The sequence below is a fragment of the Schistosoma mansoni genome (genome assembly GCF_000237925.1).
Source record: "Schistosoma mansoni, WGS project CABG00000000 data, supercontig 0191, strain Puerto Rico, whole genome shotgun sequence".
Taxonomy (NCBI): domain Eukaryota; kingdom Metazoa; phylum Platyhelminthes; class Trematoda; order Strigeidida; family Schistosomatidae; genus Schistosoma; species Schistosoma mansoni.
The window spans coordinates 200,717-212,746 of record NW_017386071.1 but is presented as its reverse complement, the minus strand read 5'-3'; the positions used below and the strand labels follow the sequence as shown (position 1 = coordinate 212,746).

The 12,030-nt window shown below is 32.5% G+C and overlaps 1 protein-coding gene and 1 non-coding gene across 2 annotated transcripts in view; one reads left to right on the top strand and one right to left on the bottom strand.

Annotated features, from left to right (window-relative positions):
* The window catches only part of Smp_145120 (rabphilin-3a, putative), a gene marked incomplete at both ends in the record, with an annotated part of 83,577 nt that overhangs the window by 38,182 nt on the left and 33,365 nt on the right, over nt 1-12,030 (bottom strand). The window contains 3 exons of the mRNA XM_018794098.1: nt 110-191; nt 5,826-5,986; nt 8,326-8,449. Of these exons, the coding sequence (XP_018647079.1) occupies nt 110-191; nt 5,826-5,986; nt 8,326-8,449 (367 nt within the window). The remainder of the gene's footprint in view (nt 1-109; nt 192-5,825; nt 5,987-8,325; nt 8,450-12,030) is intronic.
* Smp_tRNA_02006_Gln_TTG.1.1 lies at nt 3,430-3,496 on the top strand. Its single transcript has one exon. It is a non-coding gene (tRNA).

Genomic DNA, 12,030 nt, shown 5'->3' with positions numbered 1-12,030 from the left:
TTCCAGGTTTTCCATGGTGGTCTAGCTTCAGTTGACTCATGATCTTAACTATATAAAAATGACAAATAGTTTTTATAAGGTGAAAAAGATCTTCATTTTGATAACTAACCTCATGAAATTCTGGGAATAAAGTAGCTTTTTTCACTTGAGTTTTCTGTTTTGTTTTCTTAGTTTTATCTGGTCGAAGGTATCTATTTGTATAAAAAATAAAGATATATATATCGCATCATTATATACATAAATATATAATCAAATTTCAATTAGCATGTATAATACAATTACTGAATTAGTTACAATTTAATAAATACATAATGAAACCTTAATAAATTATTCAGTGTCAAATGTCTAAAGTTATCAATGTTAGTCAATCAAAGTTAAGCATTTCTTGAAAGGATTGAAGGTGTTGAATTCAATCACTGTCAAAGCAGTAAATCTTTACTGTTGAGTAGTGCCGAATTGAGACGAATCCACAAGGTAATAAATTTTGGTTTCTAGTGATTGCCTAACTAAAGTCACTCCTAGTTGTTTAGTATGAGTTTTAAATACAAATAGCAGTTTGAATGTTATATATATATATATATATATATATATATATTCAAATTAGTCGATACGTGCATTTTAGGATCTACTGGTATCTGTTAATAAGTGCTGCTGAAATGCAGTTTCATAATGTATAACTGTGTCCCTACAACATATTCATATTGCTGAACGGTACTGGGTTCGAGTCCTAGAGTGAACATCAACTCTGAGATTCATATATATCCGGCTGACTAAGTCCCAAATAGGACGAAACGCACGTCAAACTGGATTTCACTACTAGCCACTATCCGTCTTTGCTTAAAACATATATTATTCAATAAAATATATTGCGATAGATAGTAAGTATGACAAATATTTCTGACAGAAAGTAAGACATCCGTTCATCTATTTATTTTCTAGTTATATTATTTTTGAAGATTGTGGGAACAGAAGTGATATTTAACACTAATCAATAAACAACCAATGGAAATATCCAAACCCTACAAAAAGGTCAGTCATGGTTTGAACACCTTCGTAACAACATTTTAAACTAGTTGACTTGGCTTTGTACTTGATAGAAAATATTAGTTATCTCAACGTTTCCGACACCCACGAATCAACGGCCGCATTCCTACAGTTGGAGAATATATGGAATCCAAAACAACTCTCAACCAACAAGTCAAAATCGTCAATACGAACGTTAAGATAGTTCTGCGGTACGAAGCCCAATCCTGGAGAACCACCACAACCATCATCAGAAATGTATTGGTATTATAAGCAGTTGTCTACTCATGATACCCAATGTCCGTTGACCAGATACGATCAGCAATAGCCTAATGTGATAGAGAACAAACCAGGTTCTAGTTGAAGAGGAAGTCGGGGAAAGACGTTGGAAGTGGATAGAGCACTAATTGAGGAAACCATCACACTGCATCACGAGACAAGCGCTTCCTTTGGATGGTGAAGGGAAACGGAAAGGATGAAGGCCATGGCTCATACTGAGTCGGGAATCGAAAGTAGACATGAAAAGGATGAATATCAATTGAAAAGAACTGGAAAAGACTGTCCAGAACAGACTTGGATGGAGAATGCTGATGAGCGGCCTATGCTCATCCACGAGGTGTAACAGGGTTAATTACGTAAGTAAGTTGTGACACCCATTTTTGTTTTGTGTCAACTAACACAGAAACTAAGTCCTGGAATTTATTGCGGATTCGCACCAATCATATGAAGTAAGACATATCAAGCTCAACTAATTATCTTGCTAAAATTCCACCTATAGAAGCATAAAATTTTCTGATACTGAACTTCTTAGGCGATATTTTGACGTAAAAAATATTTCTATAAGGGAAATCTAAATTTTCACAAACTTTCTAGATTTCAACTCTCTCTCTGACTAAATAATTAAATATTTCGTGACCATCTATGTCCTCGCTTAAATATACGAAATGTCCCTGTATTTCTTATAAACTCGTTATTTCAAAGCAAAAGAAATACATAAAGGAAAAACTATCAGTTACTTATTGAAGATAAGTATATATGATAATGATTCTGTATTATTTTCTTAACTCTATCTATCATTCATTGTTTGTTTTTTTTTTAAAAAAAAAGAGAAAATAAAAAGAATGACATTAGGTGTTAAACAATTGTATTATCTACATAGTTGAAAGCATGAGTCAATTGAAGCTGGACCACGATGGAAAACCTGGAAGCACTGGACGGCCATTTCGCGCTATTGTGGGACTCCTCAGCAGTGTGCATCCACGATCCCGCCTCGCGAGCGAGATTTGAACTCAGGACCTACCAGTCTCGCGCCAGAGCATTTAACCGATACACCACTGAGCCGGGATCCAACGGTGTTAATGTCTAACTTCAATCAATCCATAAAGTTGAGCAACCGTTCATCAACGGCCGTCCAGTGCTTTCAGGTTTTCCATAGTGGTCTAGCTTCAATTGACTCACGCTTTCAACTATGAAAAATACTAAATCTCCACAAAATCCCTTCTGATAATTAACTAGATAAGTTATATATATATCCATATCTATCTAGAAAGAAATTAATTGAAAGCTTATATCATATAATAATATCATATTGTTAATCTTTAATTATATTTTGATTAAAACAAAAAAGAAAAAAAGAAAAAACAAAAATTCGGTCATAAACTTAATTTTTTTCAAATTATTGTGATTTTTTTCTTTCTTTTGTTTTTCATTATTTTTTTTTGCATAAAATCTTAAAATCAATAAAGAATACTTTATTAACCTTTACATTATATTTTACCTACTGATTTGTATTATTATGAATTATTATTATTAATTTTTTTTGTTTTTTTAGTTTCTTAAATAAACAAACATTCTTTTAATCATTGAATTTTTGTTCTCTTTTATTTTTTAAAAAAAAAAAATGAAAAAAGAACTTATTCTTTCTCTGTCCCCCCTCTTTCTCTTTCTCTGTGTGTGTATATCTCCCCCCTTTTCTTTCTTTATTAATATTCAAAATTAAGAATTAGTTTCAGTATGTTTAAAGAAAAAAAAGAAAACTGTTTATAAGAAAGCGTCAATGATAAAAACGAATCTATTTTTGTTATTTTTTTTTGAAAAATTTATTTTTTTTAGGTTGTTTCATAAAGGATCTGTAGGTCAATTTTGTTCAATTTAAAAAAAGTTTAAGTTAAATATTCAATTTATATGTATATTATAGATGGATAGAAATGTATAAATGAAAAGAAATAAATAATGAATACATATACTTAAATTCATTTGCATGCAATTTTAGAAAAACAGCAACAGAGAAAACGTTTTAGGGAGACTGACCAGTTGCAGTTCTAAGCATCAATGGGAAGATTTAAACAAACTATACTAAGTGAATTTAAACTTCACCCATTGTACAAGCAAGTGGCTATCAGGACTCAGTAGCTGAATGGATAACGCGATGGTCTTTGGAGCGAAAAGTACTGGGTTCGAGTCCCAGAGTGAACATCAACTGTGAGATGCAGGTGCATCCAGCTGACGAGTCCCAAATAGGACGAAACGCGCGTCAAACTGGATTCAACTGCTAGTCACTGTCCATCTTCGCTTGGAACATAATTGAGTTTATATATGGTGTCATTTAAATTTATGCTTTTATTGTGTTAGTAATTCAACTGTTATAAACTATTTTATGAGCAGTATCAGTTGAAAAATCTTCATAAACTAGACATTTGATAAATATCTATTTAGAAGATATCTTTCTGGGGACTGACGTCATATAAAGAACTACTGTAAAACAAAAAAAGATAAATGACTGTTTAATATTAGTTCAAGATTCGTCAGTAGTGTGTGTACATATATTCGTACGGGTTCGAGGTCACAAGTCAAAATATTAGATAAGAAAATTAGAATCACTAGGAGATAGACTTGGGCTAAATTGCCAGAAATGTGAAATTGTGACCAGTGAAGTCAACCAGTTTGAAATGAGTAACATTTAGTGATGTTTGTAATATCCAAGACACGTCTGAGTTTATAAATGGTGATCAATAAATTTAAATTCACTAAGTTATTCCTATAGAAATTTGGAAAGCCTCGATTAATATTAAAATTTTGAAGCTATGCATGAAGCTAATGACAATCCACAAACTGGTCTTGTATCCTACAGATAAAGAGGATAGCCATTTGGAAGAGTTGTTTTATTAAACTCTCACTATTCATTAATATAAGCTTGAAATTTAATTTATAAATAAACTATCTGTAATCTTCAAACAGTAACAAGTTTTGAAGTTCCTAAGTTCATGAAGAAGGACCAAAACTTTTAAAACAGAGAACTTAACTAATGATAACTAACATTTTCAATATGTAACTGACCAACATTACGAGATGTATTATTTCGAACGATATAAATATGATTATTGTCTACTAGGCCACAATATTCCACATACTATTTTCTTATAACTAAAGAATGAAAAGGTTTCCCCTTAAAAGTGCTCACTATTGAAAATTCCTCAATTATAAAAACACATTGAAACAGTCTGACAAAATTTCTAAAGTTAACAACAGATGTAACATAAATACTTTAAAAAAGTATTCTTTCATTCACACGAATCATCCATTCATTTCTATTATGTAGGTCAATAAGTTTCAAAACATCAAAGAATTTAAATACTATCCTCAACTAGAGAAATTGGGAAAAAAAACCTTAGTTTCATCCTAATCATCATTTGTCAGTAAGATGTTTTGGGTATTCTCTTGGAATGTAGAACCCATTGAGAGATTAGAACTCTCATTACCTTATTTTAAGGTCGAACAAGATAATACTAAACAAACAAGACAACAATAGCTCATTTATTCCAAAATAATCATAATGCCAGTATAAGTCAATCATTCTCAATGTCTCATCAGCTTAGCAAATTTTATATCAAAGTTAGTGGAATTCAAATTCTTCCAAATGGCAGATGTAATAGCTATTCGGATTTGAAAAATGGAGAAATATGTACTTAAGAAATATGTTCAACCCCTTCTCTTACTTTGGTCAACCTCTACGCCAGTAAGTCATTCATAATCTTAATTTTAGAATGACCTAATTTGATTAATGTACTTCCAACCTCAGCACTTTTATATTCTCATAACTGTTATAATAATAATACGAACAAATGTAGATAAAAATAACAATGGGAATAACATTTGAATGAGATTAATTTCGTTGCAAGATCATAATTAATCTTCTTAATATAGAAATAATTTAGTTAGTACTCAACGCATTGCATTATTTTTATAATAAATTCATGTACTGTGTAGTCATTCACATTTAATCTGATTTGTAATTACATTATTATTTCTTTGTCACTTTGCTACCTAGATCTAGATACTCATGGTTTCATTTAACGTATAAGCTGATTTAGGTTAACATTGTGTATTGGTTATTGCAAGATTAATAATTCTATTTTCCTTTACAAACAGTCCTAAATTCAAGAGCAGAAACAATAGGGACCAACAGTGGAATCAAGAACGCGCGTTACGTTCTATTTGCAACTCGTCAACCGGATAAAGGTACAGTGTTTTACTGATTGATTTGGTGTCGAATTAGCCTGTAACTACTAACTAACCATTAAGTAGTGGCTAATGTTCAAGAGTTTCTAACAATCTTTTTCAACTACCTGGTAGTAAATACAGTGTAGTCACTTAATTCGGTGATCAAAATTTAAACTTTAATCAATGGTATTCGATCAACACGAGGTTGAGAACAATGTGTTATTTATTAATATTTAGTAATTAATTAGTATACTGCTATTTATGATAAGATTTATATAAAACTAATAAAAGCAATAACTTACAATTTGACAAAAGGATCAGAGAATCCATTAAGATCCATTGGAGCTAGATTAGCACAACGAATTACTTCAACATATAATTGTTTACGATCTTCCAAATAGCCAAGACCTAGTTGTATTTTACCACGTGTTGGGCATGCTAAATCAAATTCACCACGTTGTATCTAGTAAATAAGATAAAACTATATTATCATTATTGTAATAAATTTCGTAAATTAGTTTATTTTACATACAAACGAAAAATGTACTAACGCACTTCAGAATAGACTGAATAGAAAGCATTTTACTTGAGTTTCACATTTACTAAGCTTTATCATTAATGAATATTTGGTACTTATAAGACTCAGAAGTATGTCACTTAGTGTTAAAACCATAGGCTTAATCATACATATAAAGTTCATTGTAAACCCTAAAATACAAAAGAAATTAAGTTAACTTGATATTAGTCATGTGTTAGTTGGTTACAGTGTTAAAATATTGTTTCTTTTTTCTTGATTAATGGGCATCCTGAAACATGTATAACATTGAACTAATTGATATTCTCACAGTTGAAATCATGGGTCGATTGAAGCTAGACCACCATCGAAAACCTGGAAGCAAATCTAACTATAAGCCTATCATCATTGATACACTGTAATTTTAACAAACCGCACAGAACAATCAACTGTTTGTACAAAAGTTGGTCGTTGAATATCAATTATAGATCAGAGGGGGTTTTGTGGAGAATTTAGTATTTTCACAGTTGAAATCAAGAGTCAATTAAAGCTAGACCACCAAAGAAAACATGGAAGCACTGGACGGCCGTTTCGTCCTATTATGGGACCCCTCAACAGTGCGCATCCACGATCCCGTTGAAGTTAAACATTAACACCGTTGGTTGCCGGCTCAGTGGTCTATCGGTTAAGGGCTCCGGCTCGAGACCAGTAGGTCCTGGGTTCGAATCTCGTGAGTGCGGGGTCGTGGACGCGCACTGCTGAGGAGTCCCATAATAGGAAGAAATGGCCGTCCAGTGCTTCCATGTTTTCTTTGGTGGTCTAGCTTTAATTGACTCTTGATTTCAACTGTGAAAATACTAAATTCTCCACAAAACCCCCTCTGATCTATAATTGATATTCAACGACCAACTTTTGTACAAACAGTTGATTGTTTTGTGCGTTTTTTTAGAAATTCGGTCGTTTTCTATAATGATGATAGGCTTATAGTTAGATTTGTTAGAGTTTGGAAAGATCCAGCTTTTGATCTATATGATATTCATTCTATTCATCAATGAACTTTTAGAGTCTTTAGTTGATAAAAAGGCATTTGGAAATTATCATTGACATTTGAAACAAGTCGGTAATTAGCTTCAAGATGAGTCTCTTAAAATTAGGTCAGATAGCTGTAACATGTAAATGGAGAAAGAAATCGGAAATAAATTGTATACTTATTGATGATATTAGTCTAAAGATCGCGTCATATCACAAAATCAGCGATCTAAATTTTTTGTGCTGTCTTAAGTTTCGAATTTGATCCATTGGGTAAATTAATAAAGATACAATGTTGAGAGGTCTCAAACCTTAAAGAAACAGGTGTTTTAAGTGATGTCTAGCTTTCAGTGATTCTAGGAACTGTCCAGTAACATGTCAGCTAATGTTTCGAATTCAGAGCTTGCTTTTATTTCGTATTATAAACGACACTATGAGATACCACTTAAGTATATATAACTAAGCTTTTCTTACTAATTATCTCTAAACATATTCTGGCATCACTTGTTTCGTTTTATCTAGGCTGAAAATTGTTTCTTCACTTCTATAAACTTGTTTGATATGGTGAGCATTAGTTGTTACGTAACGATTTGTAGTTTTAACTATTCCCGAAGCAATAGCCCAATCTACGGTCACTAGCTAGTGATTAAGTTTAGTTTCATAATTGATTTGCAGGTTATACAATGGCATATGTTATGTGATTTTTATATTTAATAACTAGATATCTTAAAAAAATTATATTTTTAATCAGAATAGGAGGAAAAGCGAGTCAAACTGGATTCCACTGCCAGCCACTATCCTTCTTTGCTTATAATGCTTGTGAATTAAGACAATATCTAGGCGATACGCACAGTATGCACATATGCCAATAAGAGACTGACCAGTTGCAGTCTTAAGCATCAAGGGGAAGATTCAAACAAACAATAGTAAGTAAAATCATATGTTCTTTTTCTTTTTTTACCAAATATAGCTGGTTTTTATTAAATACTATTGAAAAGTCTATATCTACTCTATAAGATTCTCGATAGCTTACTATAGTTTTTCATTTAAACGTCTTACGTATTAAATGTTTGGAGTCAAATGGCTTCTTACTGATCATGACTTATGGAACGTCAATGCTTTCTAATAGTCTATTTCTAACAAAATAATACAAAGCACAATATAAATGAAGTAAATAGAAGTTGAAGCTTGTAAGAAGCAATAAATTCATTATATTCTTTTAATGATCATTATATTAGAATGAAAAATGATAAAACTACCGGTTTATGTGGACCAAGTGGAACAGTGAAATCGGTTAAACGATTAGGAATCAGTTGAGATAATTGTAATCGATATTCTCCAAGCCAATCAGAACCATATAAATCTTCATCAAGTACAGCTAATCTAAATTAAAAAATAATATTTAATTATAAAGATTAAATATTTTAGTATAAGGTTAACCATCCTTATTCAATGTTCAATAAAAGTAAGTGTAACATCTAGTATTCCAGGACACTTTTTTCTGTTCATCTAATAGGTGAAAAAATACTCAACATTCACTGGTCGGATATTATCAGCAACAGCGTTTTATGGAAGAGGACAAACCAGCTTCCAGCCGAAGAGGAAATTAGAAAATGACATTAGAAGTGGATCGGACATATATTAGGAAATCATCAAACTGAATCACAAGGCAATCCCTAACTTGGAATCCGGAAAGGAAGTGGAAAAAAGGAAGTCCAAAGAACACATTACGCTGGGAAATAGAAGCAGATATGAAAAGAATGAATGTTAACTGGAAAGAACAGGAAAGGATTGCCCAGGACATTGTTGGATGGAGAATGCTGGTGAGCGGCCTATGCTTCTCCACGAGGAGTAACAGGAGTAAGTAAGTAATTTAATGGGTGAATGCTGCACATTAGAGTATAATTTTCATTAGAGTTATTATTTCAGTTTGCACATATTTTGTAGAAAGGATTGTAATGTCTTAATACAGCTCTTGTCATGAATCCATAATCAGTTAAATCTCTCAGGTTTGAAATCATCTAATAATCCATAGAATTGTGATATATTACAATTGAGCAAAAATTTGAAAATGTGAATCACAGAATTTTACTTCAGTCATTTTTCAAAGTGTCCACTTGTTATGAAATTTGGTCATAATTTCCGTCCTTTAGTAAGGTAGTATGTAAAACTATCTGAAAAGTCTGAAACTAGGACAATAACAACTATCTAATTCATTTCACGTTTCAAAAATCCTTTGGTTTATATCAACTACTAATAAAAATTATCTTATCTAACCAGAAAACAATGAACACACGCAAATGACAGATTGAAAGAAGAAAAACATGATTTATTGATGATAACGGTTGATAACATTCAGTGATGAATTTGTCAGATTATACGTATATATATATGATTCTATGAATAGATGGGTTGACATTCATCAGTTATATTAACATATACTAATCTATACATTGAGGTACAACTCATAATTAGATTATCAACTCTAAAAGAAACAAACGTTTATTTAGTCAGTGTTCATCAGTCTATTCTTTCGTATAAATGATTTACTACAAACAACTAATAAGCCATATGTTAAGTATATTTTTTTATAGCCAATTTATTCATCTTATAAATCTATATTGGTATTAATAATGAGTAGGAATTAAGACATTCTATTAATCTCCCCAATAGTTCAGAATCAGTTTCATTATAATTGTCTGTAAATAAAGTGAAAAAAGTGCCAATCGTGATTTATATCTCTTAAGAGTTAGATAATTAACGTTTAGTAGTAGGTATATCTATGACACAGAAGAAGAATCAAAAAAATTGATTTTGATTATTACCCTGAAGAAGTCCAAACAAGTTAGCTGGAAGAAACGTTGGAATTATTTAAATTTCAATCGCTGAGACTATTTCAAATATAATTTTCACATATAATGACTTCTCTATACTCGGTACCCAATTTTTGTCAAGCTATTCGTTCTTATCTTGACGAATATTTGTATATAATAGTAAAGTTCTGGAAGTTTCAAAGTCAACTATATTAATAATGATGTTTATAGATTTTAATTTTAATGAATAGTGTTGTCATATATGTGACTGTCGAAAAAATAATAATTAATTGTGATGTGTGCTACTAATATCGACAGATATACATAGTATTTATCATCAATCGAAACTGAAATACCCGGAGGTAGAAGATTAAGAAGATCAAAGAAACGAAAACGAGAACACAGAATGATTGGTGTGGAAACGATGGAACAATGAAGTCTGAGATGATTGATTAACATTTTACAAATGAAGTATTTACAGTGTATGATTCTCAGATTTTACTATAATATTCTTTAATTTTGTATTCAAACACATTTGATTGACCCCACTTGTGTTCTCATCCACTACATAATGTACATGCTTCTTGTAAGATGCTCACTGTTAAGAAACATATCAGTGTGTCAGTGAGTGATATACCAAGTTGTGTATAAAAAAGACTATACTTTCCTTGATGAATCTTAAATTAACTGCTGCACATCTAAGGGGAAGCACGGAATAAAATGTACAGCTCAGAATCAACTAAACGATTAGGACTTTGCGGATGACCTATCCCTCTTATCCCATACAAACTAACAAATGCAGATGAAGACAACCAGTGTAGCAGCAGCCTCTGCAGCAGGAGGTCTCAACATATACAGGAAAAAAACAATATCCTCAAATACAACATGGAGAACAACAACCCAATCTAACTTTATGGATAAACTGTGAATGAGGTGGAAACTTTCATGTACTTAGTCAGCATCAATGAACAAGGAAGATAGGATGCAGACGAGGAATGGAAAAACAAGGGTCACATTCCTACAGTTGAAGAATATGTGGAATTCAGAACGACTGCCAACCAACATCAAAGTTAGAATCTTAAAAACGAACATCAAGACAGTTCTCTTGTATGGAGCTGAAACTTGGAGAACTATCACAACAATAGACAGAAAGATATCAGTATTTATAAACAATTGCCTTCGTAAGATACTCAAGATCCGTTGACCAGATACGATCAGCAACAGTTCACTGTGAGAGAGAACAAACTAGGTCACATCTGAGGAGGAGATTAGGAAAAGACGTTGGCGGTGGATAGGATACACATTGAGGAAATCATCAAACTGCATCACGAAGCAAGCACTAACTTGGAATCCTTATGGGAAACGGAAAAAAGGAAGATCAAAGAACACACTGCGTTGTGAACTGGAAGTAGACATCAAAATAATGAAAAGCAACTGGAAAAAACTGGAAAAGATTGTCCAGGACAGATTTGGATCGAGAGTGCTGGTGAGCAGCCTATGCTTCTCCACGAGGGGTAATAGAAGTAAGTAAGTAAAACATACAGTGAAAGATGTTTTTTTCAGGTAAAGTTTATAATTTAGTTCAAACCGTAAAATTGAAAATTACTTAAGGAGCTATGTATTATTTTTGTTTGATGTTATGAGTCTTGGTCGGTATATGTGTATCCTATGTGGATTACGTCGATATATGCTTTGTGAACACAAGTTGTGATAGAAAAGATGAAGGACGACTGTCAGTGAAATCCAAGACGCAAGTACATCCAGTTAATGAGTTCCAAACAGAACGAGAAGCACGTACTAGCCACGTTTCATAAAAAAAGAACATTTATGTATAAACAAAGATGGATAGTGGCTAGCAGTGGAATCCGGGACGCGCGTTTCGTCCTATTTGGGACTTGTCAGCTGAATGTACCTGCATCTCAGAGTTGATGTTCACTCTAGGACTCGAACCCAGTACCCTCGCTTCAAACGCCATCGCGTTATCCACTCGGCCACTGAGTCCTGATAGCCACTTGCTTGTGCGATGGGGTGCAGTTTAAATTCACTTAGTATTGTTTGTTTGAATCTTCCCATCGATGTGTTAGGACTGCAACTGGTCAGTCTCTAATTGGCATATGTGCATATTGTGCGTATTGCCTCGATATAGCCTTG